Raw genomic sequence first — 26,879 nt, forward strand, 5'->3', positions numbered from 1 at the left:
CCAAACTTGAGTCCACTTGCCCAATGCACAGTCAAACCAATCTGCTGACACCAGGTTGTGATGAAGGAAAGTGTGGTGTTTATTCCAAGGTGCCCAATGTGGGGCCAGGCAAGGAGAACAGAGGGCTCCTTCTCCAAAGACACAAACTATCTGATGACTTCCAGGGGAGGGTTTTATTGTTGCTGTTGCTGTTGCTTCTAATGTCAATGATTCATTGTTAAAGCAAGGCAAGCTTCACAAGGTTGTGCAGCGTATTTCCAGTAGCGAGAAACAGCTAGATATAGACACACATAATCACACACACAGGAGGGGATATACAGATAGCAGCATCGAAATATATGTCCCCAGGTTTTATATTAAACAGTTAATGGTTTATTACAAGGAGGGTAGGCTGGTTTATGAGAGAATTAACAAAATCTTAAACCTTTCCCGATAGAATATTTTCGAAAAAATAAAGGCACTTTTTGGAAAAGTAGAATGAAGAAAAATATGTGACTTAGGTTTCCTAAGGACAAAAAAACATTTTTTCAAAAAACTTATTTTATCTTGAAGTCAAGCCAATGAAGAAAAAGGGTGATAGTTTCAGGAGCACAGCGAGTGACTCCACCATATATGTACAAGTATCTATTCTCCCCCAAATTCAGGGAAGGGTTTTGAAAGGGAACGTTAGGGGTACGGGTGTGAGGTGCCTGATAGCTGGTGTACCTCCTTCTGGGTTGGTTGGTGGTGAGCTAACTGGGTGGTTTTAGGAGTCAGTATTATCAACCATGACCAGGTTTCAACTGGTCTGGGGTAAACATAGGTGTAGCCAGCATGCAATTAACTTCTTCTACCTGGTGCGGGTGTCAGTATCTGCAGAAGAGCTCACGGATATGGCTCAGAAAGTTCTCTGCAGCCCTTGAGGAAGAGTTAAAGGTCCTTGACTTTGTTCAAAGGTTTAACTGTTGTTATTTTGTCTTGTTCAACTGTTTTCATTTGTTTCACCACCTTCTCACTTCTCTGATTACGTTTGCTCTTTGGGACTCTGGCGGAGCCTTGGAGGCTAAAGTTTTTCTACAAACAAGTGGGAGGGGCCATGCGGAGGTCCCCACAGGGTCCAACTCCATTCCCATTAGTTCTTCTTTTTAGTCTGTTCTCCTTTATTTTCACTAGATTCAAGAGGCAGAGGGAAGATTCCTAGTTAGGAGCTTTTCATTCGGAACTCACCTAGGCTGAGAAGTCTACAAAAAATCTCTCTTCTAAAGGGGGAGGGACAAATTAGGAGTATGGGATTAATAGATTCAAGCTACTAGTTATAAAATAGATAATCAGTGAGGCTATACTGTATAGTACAGGGAATTATAGTCATATCTTGTAATAAACTGTATTCGGGTAAAACCTGCAAAAATACTGAATCACTATGCTATACAACTGACACTAACACAATATTTTAAACCAACTATAGTTCAGTTTTAAAACTTAAAAAAAAAAATAATTTGAATATTGAAAAAAAAATTCTCTCGTTGAAATAATCTGTGTGTCATATTCCCCCATCTCAGATATTCAATGTACATTATGTCCTTCAAAAGCCACACAACCAAAACCAGCCAATTTCAGAGTGCAGTCTCTGTGCTGGATGTTAGAGATGCAACATCCAGCCAGAGAAGATGGCTTCTTCTCTCTTGTTAGTTGTTACTGGTTGTCACTGGGCCCCTCAATGCTCATGACTCATTGTAATGAATAAAAAGGTACATTATGAAACTGCAAATTAAATGGGAGGAAGTCATAGGAAAGACCCCTTAACTTCTGAGATGTTTATTAGGAGTTGTGGATATTTGTTCTAAAGAAATATAAAACCTTATTCCAGCAGGAAACAATTTTTCTTAAATTTTATTAAAGTAAGTTTGACATACACTCTTGTGTTAGTTTCAGCTGTACAGCAAAGCGAATCAGTTATATATATATATATATATTTTTTTTTTTTTCCATTCTTTTCAGATTTTTTCCCATTAGGTTATTCTAGAATATTGAGTAGAATTCTCTATGATATACTGTATGTCCTTGTTGGTTATCAGTTTTATGTATTGCCATTGTAGTTCAGTCGCTTCCAGTCCTTTGTGATCCCATGGACTGCAGCATGCCAGGCTTCCCTGTCCTTCACCATCTCCTGGAGTTTGCTCAAACTCATGTCCTTTGAATCGGTGATGTCACCCAACCGTCTCGTCTTCTGTCATCCACTTCTCCTCCTGCCTTCAATCTTTCCCAGCATTGGGGTCTTTTCTAATGATTCGGCCCTTTGCATCAAGTGCCCTAAGTAATGGAGCTTCAGCTTCAGCATCACTCCTTGCAATGAATACTTAAAATTGATTTCCATTAGGATTGACTGGTTTGATCTCCTTGTGCTCTAAGGGATTCTCAAGAGTCTCTCCAACAGTGCAGTTCAAAAGCACCAATTCTTTGGTGTTCAGCCTTTTTTACAGTTCAACAATCACATCCATATGTGACTACTGGAAAATCACAGTTCAGTTCAGTTCAGTGGCTCAGTCGTGTCAGACGGTTGATGACCCCATGGACTGCAGCACACCTGACTTCCCTGTCCAGCACCGGCTCCCAGAGCTTGCTCAAACCCATGTCCATCGAGTCAGTGATGCCATCCAACCATCTCATTCTCTGTCGTCCCCTTCCCCTCCTGCCCTCAGTCTTTCCCAGGACCAATGAGTCGGCTCTTTGCATCAGGTGGGCAAAGTATTGGAGTTTCAGCTTCAGCATCAGTCCTTCCAAACACTCAGGACTGATTTCCTTTAGGATGGACTGGTTGGATCTCCTTGTAGTCCAAGGGACTCTCAAGAGTCTTCTCCAACACCACAGTTCAAAAGCATCAGTTTTTTGGCTACTGGAAAAACCATAGCCTTGTCAAGATGGACCTTTGTTGACAAAGTAATGTCTCTGCTTTTTAATATGCTGTCTAGCTTGGTCATAATTTTTCTTCCAAGGAGTAAGCGTCTTTTAATTTCAAGGCTGCAGTCAACATCTGCAGTGATTTTGGAGCCCTCCAAAATAAAGTCAGCCACTGTTTCCACTGTTTCCCCATCTATTTGCCATGAAGTGTTGGGACCAGATGCCATGATCTTAGTTTTCTGAATGTTGAGTTTCAAGCCAACTTTTTCACTCTCCTTTTTCACTTTCATCAAGAGGCTCTTTAGTTCTTCTTTACCTTCTGCAATAAAGGTGGTGTCATATGCATATCTGAGGTTATTGATATTCCTCCCGGCAATCTTCATTCCAGCTTGTGCCTTATCCAGTCCAGAGCTTCTCATGATGTACTCTGCATATAAGTTCAATAAGCAGGGTGACAATATACAGGCCTGAGCTACTCCTTTTCCTATTTGGAACCAGTCCGTTGTTCCATGTCCAGTTTTGACTGTTGCTCCCTGACCTGCAAACAGATTTCTCAAGAGACAGATCATGTGGTCTGCTATTCCCATCTCTTTCAGAATTTTCCACAGTTTATTGTGATCCACACAGTCAAAGCCTCTGGCAGAGTCAATAAAGCAAAAATAGTATTTTTCTGGAACTCTCTTGCTTTTTCGATGATCCAACGGATGTTGACAATTTGATCTCTGGGTCCTCTGCCTTTTCTAAAACCAGCTTGAACATCTGGAAGTTCATAGTTCACGTATTGCTGAAGGCTGGCTTGGAGAATTTTGAGCATTACTTTACTAGCGTGTGAGATGAGTGCAATTGTGCGGTCGTTTGTACATTCTTTGGCATTGCCTTTCTTAGGGATTGGAATGAAAACTGACCTTTTCCAGTCCTGTGGCCACTCCTGAGTTTTCCAAATTTGCTGGCACATTGAGTGCAGCACTTTCACAGGATCATCTTTCACGATTTGAAATAGCTCAACTGCAATTCCATCACATCCACTAGCTTTATTCACAGTGGTGCTTCCTTAAGGCCCACTTGACTTCACATTCCAGGATGTCTGGCTCTAGGTGAGTGATCACACCGTCATGATTATCTGGGTCGTAAAGACCTTTTTTTTTTTGTTCAGTTCTTCTGTGCATTCTTGCCACCTCTTCTTAATATCTTCTGCTTCTGTTAGGTCCATACCATTTGTGTCCTTTATTGAGCCCATCTTTGCATGAAATCTTCCCTTGGTATCTCTAATTTGGTTGAAGAGATCTCATCATTCCCATTCTGTTGTTTTCCTCTATTTCTTTGCATTGACCACTGAGGAAGGCTTTCTTCTCTCTCCTTGCTATTCTTTGGAACTCTGCATTCAGATAGGTATATTTTTTCTTTTCTTCTTTGCCTTTTGCTTCTCTTCTTTGCACAGCTATTTGTTAGGCCTCCTCAGAGAACCTTTTTTTTTTCCTTAATTTCTTTTTCTTGGAAATGGTCTTGATCACAGTCTCCTGTACTGTTGGGATCCTTTAGTAGACCGGAACCTGGTGGTATGGAGTCAATGATAAGAAAGTAAAAGAAAAAGAGAGAGAGAGACAAAAAAGACCCGGGGAGCTAAGTTCTGATGGAGCAAAGGTGCTTTAATGATTTTCCTATGAGTATATATAGGCTGTGGTACAAGAAGCTTCTTTCGGGAATGATAGAGCTCAGAAAACCAAACGTACAGCAACCGTTACCAAGGGAACAAGGGGTAATGTTGGTCACAAGGTCAGGAGGCAATCCATGTCTCAAGGAAGGGGAAGGAGACTAAGCAGTTTTGTCCTAAAGAGAATGTTTACTAAAGGAGACCCAAGCCTGCCTCACACAGTGACCTCAGTCCCTGGGAGCAGCGTGCTGTTCCGCTTGAAGAGGGACAAAGGGCTCATGAGAGACAGCACGTAGGAATCCTCCCGTCAAACATTCCTGACAATTCCCCCTTATTTATTTATAATATTTGGAAGAAGAGTTCTGACCATCAGAGTTTGTTCAGTTTTGACAATCTTTGCATGAAGGCAACAGTAGACAACAAATATAATTGTTAAGACAATCACCAAAATTATAGTTCTAGACCCAATGCTATGAGTAAGGCTTTGAAACCATTCATGTGGGTCTAGCCCAGATAATTGATCAGCTAATTGTTTAGCTAAAGTTCTCATACTAGTGGAAGAGGTCAGATTGTTAGAAAAGGTTTCACATATTTTTTTTGTAATAACTGTACATTCAGAAAGGCATTATCATATATGTTTTGTATATGAAACTTGATTTGTTTCCAGTTGTAGCCACTATTATAGAAATGAACAGGAGTAACATGAAATTGAGTAGAATTTCAATCACGTTTTAGCATCATGTATTTTTTTACATCTGTTCATTGATCTCCAACCCATTTGATGGCTATGGTTGGTCCCTGGGGAATGTCTGGCCCAAGTCCCAAGTTCTTCGGTGTTTGCAGCAAGTTTTCAGGTGTCCCATTGTTTAGGCCCAATCTGTTTATCAAGGATGACTCGAGGACGAGGTGGGGGCCATTCCATCGTCAAGCTGGCCAAGAAGTCCTCTATCATGGTAATGTTCCATTGTAGTATTAGTAACCTTCCATGTTACTTGAGTAATATGATCACACATAGTATTGTTAATATCATCTGAGCAGTTCGATAACCACATACTATGGGGTCCCCAATCGACAATTGTATGATTAGCTCTAAACATTAATTTTCTTGATATTGCCTGACATTTGTCTTAATGAACAGGAATATATTTAAAGTTTTTATTAGTAAACCCTTTGCATAGTGTTCTTTGTTTTTTCTTTAATTCTTTTCTTAAAGTTTTAGTAGTATAAACATGATTCATGGACAAAGAAAGAGCAGTAAGTAATCCAAGAAACATCAGAAAATCCTCTTTTGGAGGCAGGGGAAGGCCTAAGTTTGTCGGCTAACGTTTATGCATAATTCTGTTGTACCCATACACAAAGGAAGGATTTCATAACCTAGAAAGATATTAACTAGTTTTTCTTTTTTTTCAGGATGAGAGGGCCCCTCCAAGTTTCAAGGAGGGGGCATATGTGTTGACTCATTAGTGGATATGATTGGTCCTATATCTGTCCATTTTACAACCTACAATAAAAAAAGGGGGGTTAGGTATATAAGCCCAGTAAGTGTGATCAATCAAGTCAGCCTGAGCGGGGGAAGCAAAAGCAAGCAAAGCAAGCATAGCGAAGAAAATTATTTTCAGGATTCCGAGGCATTCCTTGTTGAGAAATCAGATTTTCAGTTTGATTAGTAAGGGTTTTTATCTGTCCCCAAGAAGGGAGAACATAAGGTCGATGACGTCAAGTGCGGTGTTTTTTGGAAATTTTTAATGTCGCCGCAGCTTGTATTGGAATTCTTTCTTCCTGGGTTTTTTGCTGTTTCATCTCTAGTCTGAATGCTGGGGGCCCCCTTAGGTTGAATCTTCTGAAGAGGAAGTCATGTGAACTCGTTGGATCCATCTGGAGAAATAGAAGCATACCCTTTCCCTGTAAGATTAGTTTCTTAGATTTCCATTGATTAGTTAACCCGTCTTGATATCAAATGGGCAAAGGAAAGGAGGTGTCCTTTAATGTTTCAAGACTTCCTTTTTTTGTTTGTTTTTTGTTTTTTGCTTTTGTCAAAACCTCTGTTTGTGGTAAGTTTAAAAAGTTTAAAACAAATAAGGCTATATTAACAATAGTCATAAAAAGAGAGGAAAGCAGTAATGATGAAAACATTCTTAGGAAATATTTCAGTCCAAAAGAAAAAAATTATTCAGAAATCTGTTTGGGACTGGTATTTGGCTGTGGTTTGTGTTATTTGGGGCAAAGGATTAGGAGTAACCTTTCAAATATTTTTTCCTAAGTGAAATTGAAAAGGTGATGCAGAACAACTTGACAAATGAAATGTTGCTCACATCCAAATATATTTGACCTTGTCCTTGAAAAAGAAATGCAGCTTAGCAACTGTTGAGTCTCACTGTTCAGTGTGTTAAAGAAGATGATTATACTTTCAAGACAGACCTGAAAAGAAGGTGAACATTCCACATTTCTGATATTCTTAGGAACAAATAATCCATTCGGGAAATGGTGTCTTTTTTTTATGCCGTTTTCACCCTGCTTTAAGAATCCTACAAGTTGGAAACAGAAATAAAGTCACACCAGCAATAGTTACAGGCTTAGAGACTACACTACGCCAGAATCCAGTAAAGTTTGCTCTGGACAAGGAAGCCAAAAGTGCTCCTGGGTATTTCCTCTTATTTACTTTTTTATTTGCGGTTACAGTGTGTAATGTGTTTGTCCAATCTTGTCTTGTGCTTGTGGACTATAAGGAATGTCTGCCATCTGTTTAATAGAGAATGAGTGTAAAAACTGTTTGAACTGCTTAGAAATATAGGCAGAGTCACTGTCTGTTTATAGAATTAGGTGTTCTCATTATCGTGAAGTAAGCTGATAGCTGGGTTATAACATGTTGTGTAGTCTTACCTTAGAGAGGTGTTGCCCCAGAAAAGAAGAATTTGTATTGATCGGGACATGTAAGAAGGAAGAGGAAGAAAGTTCAGGACAATGAGTTACATCTATTTGCCATAAAATTTTCCTTCATTTGTCACAAGCCCTTCTAAAATTCCAGCACTAAAGATCCCTAAAAGTTAAAAGGCCAAAACAAAATATGATAGCACAATAAACAAATGCAACGTTTATTTCAAGTAAACACATCATACTTTGTGGTTTTCATTGTGATCCACCCAAGCATTTCAACTGCATTTTCCAGTATATTTGCAGTCTGAATGTATCTGCTGACCAAAGTTAATTCTGTTAAATGTTGTTTTCCCAGAATTTTTCTTTTGTTTCTAATTTGGCCTAATTTGGAGAAAGGACATTTGCTGTAGCTAGAACGACAATTAAAAACTAGCCTACCAAAACCTATGCAAATATTCCTTTATTCTATAATAAATGTTTCAACAATTAAAAAAAAAATTTATATTCATCATTTTATTTGCCATTTCTTATATCTTTCTATTGAAAGCATATATTTTACTTTTCTATAGCAACCATGAAATGTCTTGTATGTTAGCATTTTGTAGACCATTGAACATATTTATCAAATCATATTATATTATATATATCCATTCTTATACAAATATATATTTATATTCATTAACAGCTCAAAATCTCTTCAGCTCTTCTGCAAGAAAAATCCGTTGTAAGAGTAAGCCAATGTTCAGCAATTAATGCTTCAAAATCCCACTTCATTTGGAAATGACCCAGCCATTCAACAAACTTCCACTATTTAGTTCAGTACAACTCCAGCAACCTAAGTCACTCCAATCCTAAGAGATTGCTTTAGATTATAGATAATAGATTATTCTATTAAAAATATAATTATTTCTAATAGAGCTTATCTAAAAGTTTTCATCTCCTCTATATATTTGTATATATATATAAAGTTACCTTTTTGTTGACAAACTTAGTTTACCCCAAACCAAGGCATAACAAAAGTATTATATAATGTTGATGACTTAAGACATGTCTTAATTAGATTAACAAATAATTATATTTAAATTATATTTATATTTAAATAAACATTATATTTAATATTGAATACTTTTCAGTTCATGTGAAGTTGAATTTAAATAGAGCTTATTAACTTTATATTATCCAGAAACAAAGACATACATTGAGACATAGATAATTTTAGATACATAGGCATAGTTCTCCGTTTGAAATTTAAAATACCTTTTTGTTTTATTTATTTATTTTGAGCTCCACCAATTTGTTAATGGCTGGAGTCCTAGATAGAGTGGGCTGTGTATCCCAAGGACATGATAAGAGTTAACTTAAGGCTTTTTCTCAGGCCTATTTTTGTTTCCCAGGCAGAACTGGAGCTCCAAAAAAATGTTTTAACAAGTTAACATTTTCCTAACTGCACGTGCAAGAAGAACCGGTTTTGCAATTTCAAAAAAGATTTTTTATTTTAATCAGTTTTCTCCAGAGTCTAAAGAATATCATAGCCATTCAGTGTCAAAAATATCATTTCTCCTTTTTGTAGCTATAGTATATTATTAATGATATATGCATGAGGGAATTGCTGTCACATAGGAAGTAAAGCCTTGGCTACAAAATTTTGACAAATACTAGGACTGTTATGGAGAAGACAATGGCACCTTATTTCAGTACTCTTGTTTGGAGAATCCCAGGGATGGGGGGAGCCTGATGGGCTGACATCTATGGGGTCGCATAGAGTAGGACACGACTGAAGTGATTTAGCAGCAGCAGTAGCAGGACTTTTAAGCATACCTTGAGGTAACAAAGTCTACTGAAATCTTTTATGAGGCCCGATATGATTAGGATAAGGGAGAGAGAAAGTGAATCTCTCCCGGTCTAAAGGGTGTAAAGGTGTATTAAAAAAGCAATCTTGTGAATCAGTAATAATAATGTGCCAATTTCGAGGAATAGTAGTAGGTGATGGGATCTCTGGTTGCAATGCACCCATAGGTTTAATAAAAGAATTAACTTTTCTAAACTCTGTTAAGAGACACCATTTGTTATATTTCTTTTTTATAACAAAAATAGGAGAGTTCCATAAAGAGCAAGATTCCTCAATATGTTTCAATTTTAATTGTGTGTTTATAAGTTCTTTAGTAGCTTTGTAATTTTTCTTTCATAAGGGGCCATTGCTTTGTCTAAATAGGCTCATAATTTTTCTCAGTTATTTTAATACTTGCTTTGTTTGTTTAACAATGAGCAGTGGCCCCTAGGAGAAATGTGGAATGTATATCTGAGTTTGCCATTGCATAAGTAAGTTCCTTCCTATTAGATTAAGGGTGCATCTATCACATAAGGTCTTAATGCTGTAGGTTGGCCTTTTGGTCTATCATATGGGTAGATTTGAATATTTTGATAAATTTCTTGTACTTTGGTTTGAGAAATTCCTGCAGTTTGGCAAGAGACCTTTTGTATAGGTCAGGATTTGGGTCACAAGTGTTTGGAAATAATAATAATATTAGATCCAGTGCCGAGGAGACCAGAAAATCTTTTACCATTAATTTTGATATTTATATTTGGTCGGACATATTTAAATATCAATGATGTCCATAAGGATTGTTTTTGATCTGTATTGCCAAATCTGCCTGTCTGTACATTATTAGAGGAGTTAATAGAAATGTAAGGCAAAAGAAGTAGTTGAGCAATTTTGTCCCCCCTTTTGAATTGCCATAGAATCTGAGCTGACATCATAATTTGAATTTCTCTTTTATAATTTGAATCAATTATTCCAGGGTGAACAGTAATTCCTTTAGAAGCCAAATTAGATCAGCCAAGTAAAAGACTGAAGGTTTGTGGGGGCAGGGGTCCAAAAAGTCCAGTAGGTATTCTAGAAGGAACTGCTTAAGGGTAAAGGAAAAAATCATTTAGGGCTGGTATATTAATGGGAGTACTGCTGGACGTTGAGGGTTTGAGGGAAAAGATAGAATTTGCCCCTGGTTTTTGTTGTAGGGGACCTGGGAGGTCCCCTGTTTGGAGTTTCCTGGAATAGGTTTTCCTTCAATATCAAATTTAAATTAACTGTCTTTGGCCCAATGCATTCCTCTTTGGCAGCAAGGGCAAATTTTTGGAGGTTTTTTTTATTAGCCTTCTTAGGGCAGTCCCTTTCTAAACGGTTTTTATCTCCACATGTAAAGTATCCTTCATTTCCCTTTTTGAAAGGTAGTAGCCATTGTTTCAGCTAGTATTTGCATTTTTAAAGTTTTTGATCCTAGATTGTGACAAGCCTTCAAATAATCAGTAATAGTACTAGTCTCACAAATTGCAGCTATAGCTCTTTGACATTTCTGATTTGCATTCTCATAAACAAGTAATTTCTCCAGCTGTTTTTTGGTTTCTTCTCTGATTACAGTACGGGAAATAGCAGCTTCTAATCTAGCTTAAAAATTAGCATAACTTTTCATTAGGTTCCAACAAAGGAGAGACTTCTGGAGTTGCGACTGTTGGCAGAGAAGAAGCATTTGGAGCAGCCGGGGCAGGGCTAGTGAGAAAATTTTGAGATATTTTGTATTGTTTTAATTGGGCCTTTTGTAAAGTTTAATCATGTAATTTATATTTATGTAATAAGTGTTCTGTCTGTTGCTGAATATTGGAAGGGCTAGAATGTACCTTGAAATGGCAGAATTACAGCTTTAATAAGAGCCCATAGGGGCTAGAGATCAAGTGGAATATTATTTCCTTTTTTGGCTGCTCATTTGACATTTTCTTTGACCCGGAGTCAAATTTCTAAATCAAAACTGCATTTATCAGGAAACTAAGGATTATGTTCAACTACTGTTTGAAGGCACGCCTCTATTCATTGGCGTGAAACCAGAAGTCCCTGAAATGTAAACAAATGGTGAAGTAAAGTAGAAAAATAATGGGGCTGGCCAGCCGTTTGACCCATGCCCTAGTACTTACCGACCTCAATAGGTCCCCGAGTCACTCCGCCCGATACACCACCTATACCAGTGTCCCTGTTCCTTGGCGCCATTTGTTGGGGTCCTTTATAGACCGGAACCTGGTGGTACGGAGTCGACAATAAGAAAGTAAAAGAGAAAAAGAGAGAGAGAGACAAAAAAGACCCGGGGACCTAAGCTCTGATGGAGCAAAGGTGCTTTAATGATTTTCCTATGAGTATATATAGGCTGTGGTACAAGAAGCTTCTTTCGGGAATGATAGAGCTCAGAAAACCAAACGTACAGCAACCGTTACCAAGGGAACAAGGGGTAATGTTAGTCACAAGGTCAGGAGGCAATCCATATCTCAAGGAAGGGGAAGGAGACTAAGCAGTTTTGTCCTAAAGAGAATGTTTACTAAAGGAGACCCAAGCCTGCCTCACACAGTGACCTCAGTCCCTGGGAGCAGCGTGCTGTTCCGCTTGAAGAGGGACAAAGGGCTCATGAGAGACAGCACGTAGGAATCCTCCCATCAAACACTCCCTGAAACTGTACAGTGTCACGAACCTCCATCTATAGTTCATCAGGCACTCTGTCTATCAGATCTAGTCCCTTAAATCTATCTCTCACTTCCACTGTATAATCATCAGGGATTTGATTTAGGTCATACCTGAATGGTCTAGTGACTTTCCTTACTTTCTTCAATTTAAGTCTGAATTTGGCAATAAGGAGTTCATGGTCTTGTTTTGCTGACTGTATAGAGCATCTCCATCTTTGGCTGCAAAGAATATAATCAATCTGATTTCGGTGTTGGCCATCTGGTGATGTCCATGTGTAGAGTCTTTTCTTGTGTTGTTGGAAGAGGGTGTTTGCTGTGACTATGGTGTTCTCTTGGCAAAACTCTATTAGCTTTTGCCCTGCTTCATTCTGTACTCCAAGGCCAAACTTGCCTGTTACTCTAGGTGTTTCTTGACTTCTTACTTTTGCATTCCAATCCCCTATAATGAAAAGAACATCTTTTTTGGGTGTTAGTTCTAAAGGGTCTTGTAGGTCTTCATAGAAACATTCAACTTCAACTTCTTCAGCATTCCAGTTTGGGGCATAAAATTGGATTACCGTGATATTCACGGTAATGGTTTGCCTTGGAAACAAACAGAGATCCTTCTGTCTTTTTTGAGACTGCTTCCAAGTACTGCATTTCAGACTCTCTTGTTGACTGTGATGGCTACACCATTTCTTGTAAGGGATTCTTGCCCACAGTAGTAGACAGAATGGTCATCTGAGTTAAATTCACCCCTTCCAGTCCATTTTAGTTTGCTGACTCCTAAAATGTCGATGTTCACTCTTGCCATCTCCTGTTTGACCACTTCCAACTTGCCTTGATTCATGGACCTAACATTCCAGGTTCCCATGCAATATTACTCTTTATAGCATCAGACCATGCTTCTATCACCAGTCAGGTGCTGGTGCTGTTTTTGTTTTGGCTCCATCTCTGAATTCATTCTGTTCTGGAGTTATTTCGCCACTGATCTCCAGAAGCATATTGGGCACCTACCAATCTGGAGAGTTCATCTTTCAGTGTCCTATTTTCAATAGGCTTCCATAAACAGTGGGCTTTATTTCATGGAGTTCTTTCCAGGGTGTAGCAGCTAACAATGCTGAAACCACCTTACATACAATCTGAAGAGGAGAAATAAATTGATAAACAGCAGATGGCGCGAGCCAGGCTCTTCACTATAGGATTAGGAATTTACAGATAAGCAAAGGAGCGAGAGAATGAAGCTGAGCCCCTGACAGCCTCTCCTCTTGGCTCAGAGTTGCTTCCATCATCCTTAAAAACATCTACTTGTGCTTTATTGACTATGCCAAAGCCTTTGACTGTGTGGACCACAAAGAACTCTGGAAAATATTTTAAGTGTTGGGAATACCATACCACCTGACCTTCCTCTTGAGAAATCTGTATGCAGGTCAGGAAGCAACAGTTAGAACTGGACATGGAACAACAGACTGGTTCCAAATAGGAAAAGGAGTACCTCATGGCTGTATATTGTCACCCTGCTTATTGAACTTATATGCAGAGTACATCAGGAGAAACACTGGGCTGGATGAAGCACAAGCTGGAATCAAGATTGCTGGGAGGAATATCAATAACCTCAGATATGCAGGTGACTCCACCCTTATAGCAGATAGCGAAGAAGAACTAAAGAGCCTCTTGATGAAAGTGAAAGAGGAAGCTTTGCGCAGTGGCAGTATCGTAGCCAATGAGGTTTATCCGAGGCGCGATTATTGCTAATTGGAAAAAAAAAAAAGAAAGTGAAAGAAGAGAGTGAAAAAGCTGGCTTAAAACTCAACATTCAGAAAACTAAGATCATGGCATCCCGTCCCATCCCTTCATGGCAAATAGATGGGGAAATGCCGGGACCAGCCGGCAAAGAGAACAAGTCCAGATCGCAGCCGCACGGAAGCCTGAGAAAAATGAACTGAAAGTAAAGGATGGGGTCGAGAGGGCTGAATGCTCTTTAGGCAAGTCAGCGATTTTTTTGAGTAAAACAGCTACCTTTATACTAGTACAAGCAGAAAACATAGTTCATAAAAAATGCCATCTGGTGTTTGTCACATCAATACAATTCTTTGTCTTAAGTGATTGCAGAAGCTTACATCTTGTTTTTGGCATTCCAAGATAAACCACTAAGTGAAGGTCACTACTATGTTTTTCTCAAGGAAGAACAAAGGAGACCCAGCAAATGTTTTACTACTTTATCATGGGGTGGCAGGACAGGGAATGGCCTCTTTCAAGGCTTTCCCAGGGCCTTTTTGGGCCTTGAGCAGGCCGGCTCCCCGCATCTCCCCCTTTTTTATTTATTAAAAAGCCGAGCTTCCCTACTCATTCCTTGAGAAAAAGGAAAACAAAATTATTTTTTCATAATATGGGAAAACTTCATAATTCTTTTAGTAACTAAATTCATAATACATTGTAAAAAAACATGGTCCACAACAAAGAAAACAGAGTACAATAACAAACACTATGAGCAGGTTTTTCCACCAATCACTCTCAAACCAGGATTTAACTTGCTCCCAAAAAGAAAGGGAGGAATCCTGCATAGAAAGTATTTGATGTTGAAGATCATTTACAGCATCAGACACATTGGAAGATAAATCTGGGATATACACACAACATTCTACTTTTATTATAGCACAGGTCCCACCTTGAGCAACAGTAATAATGTCTAGGGCCATTCGGTTTCGTAAAACAGCTTTTCTCATTTGTTTCTGTTCTTCATTTAAAGCTTCAATAGCCTTCTTTGTATCTAGTAAGGCTTGCTGAGTAAAATTAGTTAAAGCATCTACATGGGCCATTATGTCAACCATCCCAATAGAGGGAACAAATACTGCTGTCAAATAATCATACCAATGAAATACAGATTGAGACCTTCTCGCTTTCAAAAAGGGAAGGTTGGCAGGGTTCTTGATGGGCTTATGACTAATGCGGCCAGGAGCAAACACAAATCCAAGGCTGCACCGTCCTACCCAGCCCACAGGCAGCCATGGGCAGACATTAGGACCACAAATCCATTTTGTTCCGTTAGAAGCAACCCATCTGATGCCTGGGTTATAAAGCCAATCAGATCCTGGCCAAGGCGTGGATGTTTTGACAGAAAAAGTAACATCAATTATGCGTTCACACAAAGAATTAGGAGTAATACCCATATGCTTTAACAAATGTCTGGCTAAATTTCTTTTTCCAAAGTTGGGTTGATGTTCTTGTTGTTCCCAGCAAATGTCTGCTTGTTTCAGCAACTGTCCTTTCTCCGGGGTCATCCAAAAGTATTCATCCCAAATCTGATAATAGTCCCCAAAATTTCGGCTGGGGTGATCTTGTCCCTTACTGGAGGAATTAACATACTGATTAAAGGCAGCAGAAATCATCTTAAAACTTTGGTTGGCATCAAATCTTATCCGGGAATCATAAGGTTTCAAATTACACCAGGTCAAAGCTGTAATATTAAGAGAATTAAGGCTAGGGTAAATCTGCTTATATTTGTTTTAAAAATTCACACACCGCAGGTAATTCTTCCTGACTTATTGGCAACACCCACCATGGTAAGCCATTTACAACTGACAAAGCCATGGCAGTGCATACCCAACAAACAGAGGTATTATAAAAATCAGCATAGGAATGAGCCCAAGAGAGAAAAACATTTCCTTCAGCGCTAGGAAAGGCTTGATTCATAACAACGCATGCTAATGCAAGCACCAGGTAGGATGGGGAAGAGTGTGGATTGATTGTATCCGCAGCAATGTGTCTTGCTCGTTCCACGAACTCATGTAGTTGTTGATTTGTTGGCAGAACATTCCTCTCTTGTATCTGCAGCCTCTCCATTCGAGCAGTCAGCGACCCTCTCCGTCTGGCGTACCAGCCTCTCCGGGAGCCAGCGCGGTGCTTCAGCATCCTGTGGAAAAACACAAACATGTCCCCGCCCCCATATCAAAACAGGGTCAGGGCCATGCCATTGATTAGTAATTGGATCTTTCCAAGTTACGAAAGGTTTGTTGGTAGCGGCTAGGGACCAGAATCGCTGTGCTGCTGTCTTGCCTTCAGAGTCCAAATTTTAAAAATTAAGAATAAAAAGGGCATGATGTAAGTAATTATATGGTGTGAGGGGATATAACTCCCCCTTCTTTAGTTTTAATAGCTGGTGTTTTAATGTCTGATGAGCTCGTTTAACGATGCCTTGGCCTTGGGGATTGTAGGGGATGCCTGTTTTAAGAGAGATGGAGAGATGGGAGCAAAAATTAAGAAAAGCGGCAGAAGTATATCCAGGTCCATTGTCCGTTTTGATGGTCTTTGGAGTTCCCATAACGGAGAAAGCTGCAAGGCAATGTGCGATACAATGTCAAGCTGCTTCTCCTGTTTGTAAAGAGGCAAAAATATATCCAGAAAAAGTATCTATATTAACATGAACATATTTCAATTTACCAAAGGGAAGAACATGAGTAACATCCACCTGCCATAAATGGTTGGGAAGGAGGCCGTGGGGGTTCACACCGTAGTGAGGAACAGAAAAAAATTGAGGACAAACAGAGCAGCGTTTAACTATTTGCCTGGCGGCTTCACGGGGTATTTTAAATTGTAATCTGAGGGTATTGCTGTTTTGATGATGTAATTGGTGAGAACGTTCTGCGAGTTGGGTTTGGGAAAGGAAAATATGAGTGGCTGAATCAGCTAATGCATTTCCAGAGGCAAGAGCTCCAGGTAGATTCGAATGAGTGCGAATATGGCCAAAAAAGCAGCTGTAAGTCCTTTGATGTAAAAGAGCTTGTATATCGAGAAACAGTTGCTGAATCACTGAATTAACAGTATAAATAAAAGGAACAGTTTCCAATTGGTTAAGAGCTCTAATAACATAATGGCTATCAGAAAAAACATTCAAAGGTTCAGAGGCAAAATGTTGTAAAACAGCAAACACGGCGCATAATTCTACTTCTTGTGCAGAGGAACAGCCTGTAAACCAGGAGGTAACAGTACCATTAATAACATAAGCAGCCTTCCCGTTTGAGGATCCATCGGTGAATACGGTGACTGCGTCTGTAAGCGGCTGCGAAACAACTACGGAGGGAAACACAAAGTCGTGTTGACTAGCAAAGTGTAGCAGCTTATTAGCGGGAAAGTGATTTTCTAATCTGCCGGCAAAATGAGCTAGGGCTGCATTCCAGGAATCACTGAACTGGAATAGCCAGTCATGTTGTTCCTTTGTAAATGGTAAACAGATAAAGTAAGGGTCTCTCCCCAATAATTCTCTGGAATCTTGACGGCCCTTGGCGATAAGATTACTGACTAGATCAAAATAAGGGGTGAGCACCGGAGCAGGGGAAACAGGCAAATGTATCCAATAAAGAGGGGAATCTTGAAAAAGAACAGCTGTAGGGGTATATTTAGAAGGAAGTATATACAAACCCCATTCTTTTGTATAATCACAATGAGAGCTTGTTTGAGCAGCCAAAGCTTTTTCTACTATATTTAAAGCTTGGCGTCCTTCATCAGTCAAAACCCGAGGTGACGTGGGGTCTGAAGGTCCTTTAAGGATATCAAACAGAGGTTTTAATTCCCCAATAGTGATTTTCAAATAGGGACGAATCCAATTAATATCTCCTAATAATTTCTGAAAATCATTCAATGTTTTCAAATTATCCTTACGAAGTTCCAATTTTTGAGCTTTAAAAGTCTCCCTTTCCAGTCTAAAACCTAGATAAGAATAAGGTGGGCTATGTTGAACTTTCTCAGGAGCTATTTGAAGGCCATAGTGCTGTAAATCAGCCTGGGAGCCGGAAAAGGCAGATAAGCACTTCAAAGCCTACTTGTAGTCCATTTTTTCTATTTCTGTCCGCATAAGTTCCACGTTGTTTTCCAAACTCTGATTTTCATAACAAATAATCTCCCCAGAGAGGCAGGCCCTAGAGACCTGCTTCTAATCACTAGGAGGTAAATATTGACTATTTAAATTCTCAGTGATGGACATAGTAAAAGGAGCAGTTGGTCCATACTGGGCACAGGCTTGTTTTAATTCTTTAATTTGTTTAAATGGCAGGGGTTCATAATACCTTCTTTGTTGAGCGTCTTCAAGGACGGGGAAAAGGATAGGAAATCCTTCCAAGGTTTCTCCCTGTTGCCTCGCCTGGCGAATTGCAAGTTGGAGGGGGGACAGTTCGGAGGTGCTTTTACAGATAATGCCTGTGCGGGAGCCTCAGACCCCTTTTACATATCAGCAATCGGTGGGTCTAATCCGGCAATAAGGGACGGAGGCTGCGATGGTAACTGATTAGAGGGACATAAGACTGGGAAAAAAGCTTTAGGTTAAGAGTATCAAGACGTTTAGTCACAGTTGTAAGCAGTTCTTTAACCTCCCAAAAAGGGGATAAGCCCGCTTGTGTTTTAACAGCGGTTTTTTTCAGCAGCAAATAACTCCCACAGATCATCTGCTTGCTCAGCAGGGTCTAATTCAGAATCAGAGTCAGAGGAACTCTGTACAGGGGGGTTTTCTGCTGTATCAGAACCATGCTCCAAAGGAGGAGCAGTAGGCAAAGTGGGAGGTTTGCCAATTATATTCTTTAACGCAGTCTCCAATTTTTTGCTTTCATTTTCAGGGTCTAAACAGTCTCTGATAAGTGTCCGTAATGAATAGGCATCTAACGGTACCTTCTCAGCCCCATGTAAAGAATAATACTGCTGAATTTGCTCCCCTACCTTCTTCCAAGTTTCTATATTCACAGTCCCATCCTCAGGAAACCAAGGACAAACTTCTTCTACAAACAACAAAAACTTTTCTAATTTATGTTTAGCAAGAGTAACTCCTCTTTCCTTTAACATAGTCTTAAGCATAGTTACAAAAAGCTCTCTACTACTACCTTGACCCATTGTTTATACTCTCGACTAAAAAACCCTCTCCGCCCTGAAAAAAATCCTACTCACGTTTCTTTTTCTTTCTTTTTTTTTTTTTTTTTTTTCGGGATCCCCTCTGTACTCAGGTTTCAGCGGCTGCGACCCTGTAGTCCGATCGAGTCCGTGTTCAGGCGCCACCTGCCGGGACCAGCCGGCAAAATGAACAAGTCGCGATCGCAACGGCACGGCACGGAAGCCTGAGAAAGAAGAGCTGAAAGTAAAGAATGGGGTCGAGAGGGCTGAATGCTCTTTAGACAAGTCAGCGATTTTATTGAGTAAAACAGCTACCTTTATACTAGTACAAGCAGAAAACATAGTTCATAAAAAATGCCATCTGGTGTTTGTCACATCAATACAATTCTTTGTCTTACGTGATTGCAGAAGCTTACATCTTGTTTTTGGCATTCCAAGATAAACCACTAAGTGAAGGTCACTACTATGTTTTTCTCAAGGAAGAACAAAGGAGACCCAGCAAATGTTTTACTACTTTATCATGGGGTGGCAGGACAGGGAATGGCCTCTTTCAAGGCTTTCCCAGGGCCTTTTTGGGCCTTAAGCAGGCCGGCTCCCCACAGGGAAACAGTAGAAACAGTGACAGACTTTATATTTTGGGCTCGAAAATCACTGCAGATGTTGACTGCAGCCATGAAATTAAAAGATGCTTGCTCTTTGGAAGGGAAGTTATGACCAACCTTGAAAGCATATTAAAAAGCAGAGACATTACTTTGCTGACAAAGGTCTGACCAGTCAAAGCTATGGTTTTTCCAGTGGTCACGTATGGATGTGAGAGTTGGACTATAAAGAGAGCTGAGCACTGAAAAATTGATGCTTTTGAACTGTGGTGTTGGGGACGACTCTTAAGACTCCCTTGGGTTGCAAGGAGATCCAACCAGTCCATCCTAAAGGAAATGAGTCCTGGAAAGACTGGAAGGACTGATGCTGAAGCTGAAACTCCAATACTTTGGCCATGTGATGGGAGGAACTGACTCTTGCAAAAAGACCCTGATGCTGGGAAAGATTGAAGACAGGAGGAGAAGGGGATGACAGAGGATGAGATGGTTGCATACCACTATGGACTCAATGGACATGAGTTTGAGTAAACTCCAGGAGTTAGTGGTGGACAGGGAGGCCTGGCGTGCTGCAGTCCATGGGGTCGCAAAGAGTCAGACACGACTGAGTAACGGAACTGAACTGAACTGCTTCCATCAGGACCACAGTCACCTGCGTGGAGTCTGTTACGATCCGCTTTCCCCCACTTGGCTCTGGCTCTTCCTCCCTGTGATAATTCCAGTGACATTTCTAGCCCAGGTCCCTCTCCCAGGCCAGCCACATTTGTCCAGCCAGTGCATCCCCATCTCACTTCGGGGGCTAACAGGCCCCTCAGAGGACTGTGATCCTGCTGCCCCCCACACCCAGGAGGCAGCCCCGTCTTTCAGGGTTGCTGAGCTCAGATACCTGGTGTGACCAAATAGGACTCTATGTGGTTTTCCCAGGACAGACTCCTTCCCCTATATCCTCTGCTGTAGCCCTTCTCTGAAATATCTAGATTGACGGTCTCCGATGCATACTTCCTGAGTTGCTTTGCAGATGCTAAAGCCGACACCAAAGGGAAGAAGTTAACTACCTGGCGATCATGAGCACATTGCCCCGGAGCTCCTGGGGCCTAAAAATATGTGTTAACTGTGCTACCTTACCATCCACCAGAACTGTGTGCCAGCTGATCATGCGCCCTGTGTCAGCTGCAGACAGACACTTGCCATGGGCACTTTCCATCTCCCTCTGCCAGGACTCAGTCATGTGCTGCTGTAGCTGTTGGTCTTCAGCATCCCCTGAAAGGAGCTCAGGGTGGAGAGCAGAAATAAGACACTCTGTGCTCTGGGGAAGCAGGGAACTGGCAGGACTGGTCTTCAGGTAGATATTCTCAGGAGGTGATTTTATAAGCTCACTTCCTGTATCTCATCATATAGAACAATAAAATCCTTCATGGTGATGATGGTTTCTCATGGCTAGCAGAAGCTTCATGAGACTGGCAGAAACTTTCTATTAAAAAAAAATGTACTCGATTGCATGTATTCCTTCTTTACCAAAATCAAATCTATACTGTCCTTCCCCCCTGCCTCTATGGAGCAGTTTCGCTATCTCCCAGGCCACAGTCTTCATTTTGCCCAAATATAACTTAACTTGCAACTCTCACATTGTGCATTTTTTTAAGTTGACACCTGTGACCCCCCTCCCTCACTTGTCCTTTGCAATTGCTTTGCTGAAACCCTTGAAGGAGTTTGGGGTTTTAAATCACAAACCATCTGTCCTCTACATATTGCTGCTTTTACAATGAACATTTCACTTACCTTCACCACAGCCTGGTGTCAGAAGACCGGCTTTACTGCACTTGGGCGTGTGGACCCAAGTTGGGCATGGAAACACTGTGCCTCTCAGGCTCCCACTTCCATGTGCCTGAGTGACTGTCAGCCCCTCCTCCTGAACCTACGACAAGTCTCCACACTAATTCCCCTTGACACCCGCAGCCCTGGCCCAAGTCCAATACCCCCACCAGGCACTGACAACACACTAGGCCCCCATGGTGCATCTCATATGCCAACCCGATGCAGTATTTTGGAAACAAAAACAAGACCCATGATGCTCTCCTCGCTGTGATTTCCCCCTCACCTGATGAAGCCAGGCCTTGATCCATTCCAAGTGATTCCAGCATCCTCATTCTTCTGACAACCCACTGACAAGGCTGTTTGTGCCAGTCTATATGTGACCTTAGTAATCTCCTAAAATGAGGGCTACGTTATACATAGAAAATGGATTGAATGGTGGCCCCAAAGGATGTGTCCCCCAGAACATGTGACCAGGACTACATCCGGGGAAAGTGTCTCTATAGATGTGGTTAAGGATCTCGAGGTGAGAAGATCTTGGGTCGCAGTGGCCCTCAATCCAGCTAACAGCATCTTCACAAGAGACAAAAGAGGAGAGACACAACACAGAGGAGAAGCCACATGAAGATGAAGGCAGAGATAGCAGGGATGCAGCTGTAAGCCTGGGGATGCCTGGAACCCCAGAAGCTTGAAAAGACAGAACTCTATGCTGGAATCTCTGGAGGGACTCCAGCCCTGCAATACCTTGATCTCAGATGTTTGGTCTCTACCTATCTGTTTATGGGTACTTGACATATCTCTACGTTTTCAGTTCAGTCGCTCAGTTCTTTCTGACTCTTTGTGACCCCATGAATCACAGCACACCAGGCCTCCCTGTCCATCACCAACTCCCGGAGTTTATCCAAACTCATGTCCATTGAGTCGGTGATGCAATCCAACCATCTTCTCTGTCATCACCTTCCCCTCCTGCCCTCAATCTTTCCCAGCATCAGAGTCTTTTCCAATGAGTCAGCTCTTCACATTAGGTGGCCAAACTATTGGAGCTTCAGCTCTATCATCAGTCCTTCCATTACACACCCAGGACTGATCTCCTTTGGATGGACTGGTTGGATCTCCCTGCAGTCAGAGGGAACTCTATAGAGTCTTCTCCACACCACAGTTCAAAACCATCAATTCTTCAGTGCTCAGCTTTCTTTACAGTCCAATTCTAACATCTATACATGACTACTGGAAAAGCAATAGCCTTGACAAGACAGACCTTTGTTGACAAAGTAATGTCTCTGCTTCTTAACGTGCTGGCTAGGTTGGTCATAACTTTCCTTCCAAGGAGTAAGCGTCTTTTAATTCCATGGCTGCAATCCCCATCTGCAGTGATTTTGCCGCCCCCCAAAATAAAGTCAGACCCTGTTTCCACTGTTTCCCTATCGATTTGCCATGAAGTGATTGGACCGGATGCCATGATCTTAGTTTTCTGAATGTTGAGCTTTAAGCCAACTTTTTCACTCTCCTCTTTCATTTTCATCAAGAGGCTCTTTAGCTCTTCTTCACTTTCTTCCATAAGGGGGGTGTCATCTGCATATCTGAGGTTACTGATATTTCTCCCAGCAATCTTGATTCCAGTTTGTGCTTTGTCCAGTCCAGAGCTTCTCCTGATGTACTCTGCATCGAAGTTAAATAATCAGCGTGACAATATACAGCCTCGCTGCTGCTGCTGCTAAGTTGCATCAGACGCGTCCGACTCTGTGTGACCCCATAGATGGCAGCCCCCCAGGCTCCTCCATCCCTGGGATTCTCCAGGCAAGAGTACTGGAATAGGTTGCCATTGCCTTCTCCGATACAGCCTTGACATACTCCTTTTCCTATTTGGATCCAGCCTGTTCAGTTTTGACTGTTGCTTCCTGACCTGCATACAGGTTTCTCAAGAGGCAGTTCAGGTGGTCTGCTATTCCCATCTCTTTCAGAATTTTCTACAGATTATTGTGATCCACACAGTAAAGGCTCTGGCATAGTCAATAAAGCAGAAATAGATTTTTTTCCTGGAACTCTCTGGTTTTTTCGATGATCAAGCTGATGTTGGCAATTTGATCTCTGATTTCTCTGCCTTTTCTAAAACCAGCTTGAACATCTGGAATTTCACGGTTCACGTATTGCTGAAGCCTGGCTTGGAGAATTTTGAGCATTACTTTACTAGCGTGTGAGATGATTGCAATTGTGCGGTCGTTTGTACATTCTCTGGCATTGCCTTTCTTAGGGATTCGAATGAAAACTGACCTTTTCCAGTCCTGTGGCCACTCTTGAGTTTTCCAAATTTGCTGGCATAGTGAGGGCAGCCCTTTCACAGCGTCATCTTTCAGGATTTGAACTAGCTCAACTGCAATTTCATCACCTCCACTAGCTTTATTCACAGTGATGCTTCCTAAAGTCCACTTAACTTCACATTCCACGATGTCTGGCTCTAGGTGAGTGATCACACCGTCATGATTATCTGGGTCATAAAGGTCCTTTTTGTACAGTTCTTCTGTGTATTCTTGCCATCTCTTCTGAATATCTTCTGCTTCTGTTAGGTTCATACCATTTGTGTCCTTTATTGAGCCCATCTTTGCATGAAATGGTCCCTTGGTATCTCTAATTTTCTTGTAGAGATCTCTAGTCTTTCCCATTCTATTGTTTTCCACTATTTGCATTTTTCGGTGAGGAAGGCTTTTTTATTCTACATTTTGTCTATAGTGAATAATGCTGCAGTGAAGCGTAGAGTTCAAATCTGTTTAAGGCCATTTTCAGTTCTTTGCAGTATATACCTAGGGGTGGAATTAGTGGGTTGTATGATAATCTACTGGTTAGCTTTTTGAAGAAGCATCAAACTATTTTTCACAGAGGCTACACCATAGTATATCCCACCAGCAATGTATAAGTTTTCCAATTTCTCCACATTTTACCCGTGATTATCTTTTTAATGTTTGTATTGGTTATTTGTGTATCTTATTTGGGGCTCCCCAGGTGCCGCAGAGGTAGAGAATCTGCTTGCCAGTGCAGGAGATGCAAGTGACTTGGTTTTGATCCCAGTGTTGGACAGATGCACTGGAGAAGGAAACGGTAACCCACTTCAGTATTCTTGTCTGAAAATTTCATGAACAGAAGAGCTTGGTGGCTAGGGGTCACAAGGAATCAGACAGCTGAGTGACTGGGGTTACATGCATATCCTCTATGGAGAACTGTCTATTCAAGTCCTTTGCCCTCTTTTTGGCTGTGCCACAAGGCTCGCAGAATCTTATTTCCCCGACCAATGGTTGAACTTGGGCCCAGGCCCTTGGCAGTGAAAGACCACTGGACTACCAGGGAATTCCCACCTTTGTTCATGTTTAGTGAAGTTGTTTGTCCCTTTGTTGTTGATTTCTGCTGTTGATGAGTAGATGTCGTAGATATAAAATCCTTATCAAGTTATATTATTTGCAAATATTTTCTCTCACTCTGGAGATTATCTCTTTACTTTCTTGATAATGCCCTTGAATATACAAAGATTTTAATTAAGTGAAATTCAACTTATTTAGTTTTATTTTTTTTTACCTGTGTTTTTGGTGTTATATCTAAGCTTCCATCAGCAAGTAAGGTTGTGTGCATTTACTTTGTTTCCTTCAAGAGTTTTATGGTTTTAGCTGCAATATTTAGGTGGTTGCGAATTTTAATCATAGTTGTATATGATGTGAAGTAGGGGTCCAACTTCATTCTTGTACATGTGGAAATCCAGTCATCCAAGTGCCATTTGTTGAAGAGACTGCTCTTTCCCAGTTGATTGGATTTGGCATCCTTGTCAAAAATCAATGGGCTGTAGATATATGGATTTATTTCTAGAGGCTCAGTTCTACTCCACTGGCCTATATGTCCGTCCATATACTAGTACCACTCTGTTTAAAATACTGTAGCTTTGTTACGTGTTTTGAAATCTGGAAATCTCAGTTGTTCATTTCTTTTTTCTTTTTAAGGTTATTCTGGAATATCCAGGGCTCCTTTAATTCCATATGTGCCGGACCAGCCGGGAGATTTCAGCGAGCAACACAGCGCGTTCCTTTAGGCTAAGAAATAAAGACACAGAACAGATGGGGTTGAGAGGATCGCTGCAGTCAGCGATGATTCTTTATTTCTCAGGGTTACATTTATACTACACCAAGAAGAGAATCTTAAGAGGAGAAAATATTTTTTCCATCACTTTGAGATAACAATCACCAGAACTCTCTGATAACGTCAAGGGATAAGAAGGGCATCCCGTTTATCTTAAGGGTGGTCGTGAAAGGCTTATCTATCTGCATCATGTGTGCATTCAAGGCTTACTAGTGTTTTGATTAACTTTGGATTCCAGGAGAGGGGTGGCGGGACAGAGAGCTATGTCCTTGAAGGGACCCTTGATAATCAGTCAAGGCAGCTCCCAGAGTCAGCTCTTTCAAGCCGCTCCCCGCACATATGTATCTGAATGTTGACCTATACATTTCTGAAAAAAAGCTGTTGAAATTTTGGTAGAGATTGTGATTAATGTGAAGATCACCTTAGGCGAGGTTGTCATTTTTGACAATATTAAGTCTTCCTCCCCATGGACTGTGAAAGTCTTTCCGTTAATTTAAGTCTTCTTTAGTTTCTTTCACCAATGGTTTGTAGTTTTCCATGTACCAGTCTTTCACTTCTTTGGTTAACGGTGTTCCTAAGTGCTTCATTATTTTAAACACTAAAGGAAATCACGTTCTTCATTTCTTTTTGGGATTGTTCATTGCACATGGATAGAAACAACTGAAAACTGTGTGTTGATCTTGTATCTTGCAACTTTACTGAATTTGTTTACTAACTTGACTAGCTTCCTTTGGAATCACTGGAGTTTTCATACATATGATCATATAATCTATAAAAAGATATAGTTAAAATTCTTGCTTTCCAGTTTGAATTTATTTTTTTCTTTTTTTTTTATTAGTTGGAGGCTAATTACTTCACAACATTTCATGAATTTCTTTAATTTCAACGTCCTATCTAATTACTCTGATTAGCACTTCTAGTACATCTTTGAATATCATTGATGAAAGTGGGCATCCTTATCTTGTTCCTGATCTTAGAGGGGAAGATTTCTTTTTCTCACCATTGAGTATAATGTTAGCTGTGCAGTTTTCATAATTGCCTTTATAATTTTGAGGAACTTTCCTGCCATTCCTTGTTTTTGAGAGTTTCTAATCATGAAAAGACATTGAGTTTTGTCAAGTGCCTTTTCTGTACCTTTTGAGAGATTCATATGGTTTTTTATCCTTTGTTCTGAAAGTGCTATATTACATTGATTGATATTCCCATGTTGAACCACTCTTCCATTCCTGGGTAAATCCCACATGGTCATGATGTATACTCGTTTTAATATGCTTATTGAATTGTGTTTGCTCGAATTTTGTTGAGGATGTTTGTATCCATATTTATAAGAAGTATTATCTGTAGCTTCCTTGTGATATCTTAGTCCGAATTGATATCAGTGTAACAGGGCCTCATCAAAAGAGTTAGAAAGTGTTCCCTTCCTTTCAGTTTTTTTCAAATAGTCTTTGTTTTCTGTTATCAGTATAGGCACTCCTAGCCTCTTTTGGTTAGTACTCATAGGGAGTATCTATTTCATTCCTCTTATCTTTCAATCTACTTAAGTCTTTGGATCTAAAGGGAATCTCTTGTAAATAGCATATAGTTGAATCATGCTGTTTTAT

General features: G+C 40.5%; 1 protein-coding gene and 1 pseudogene across 1 annotated transcript in view; both read left to right on the forward strand.

Annotated features, from left to right (window-relative positions):
• LOC136157103 (ankyrin repeat domain-containing protein 26-like) overlaps positions 1–26,879 on the forward strand; it is a 117,883-nt gene that overhangs the window by 81,672 nt on the left and 9,332 nt on the right. The window contains exon 31 of the mRNA XM_065919135.1: positions 18,868–18,998. Coding sequence (XP_065775207.1) covers positions 18,868–18,982 — 115 coding nt within the window. The 3' untranslated portion in view covers positions 18,983–18,998. The remainder of the gene's footprint in view (positions 1–18,867; positions 18,999–26,879) is intronic.
• Positions 13,576–13,656, forward strand: LOC136161965 (U4 spliceosomal RNA; annotated as a pseudogene).

The sequence above is a fragment of the Muntiacus reevesi genome, chromosome 2, assembly GCF_963930625.1.
Source record: "Muntiacus reevesi chromosome 2, mMunRee1.1, whole genome shotgun sequence".
Lineage (NCBI taxonomy): Eukaryota > Metazoa > Chordata > Mammalia > Artiodactyla > Cervidae > Muntiacus > Muntiacus reevesi.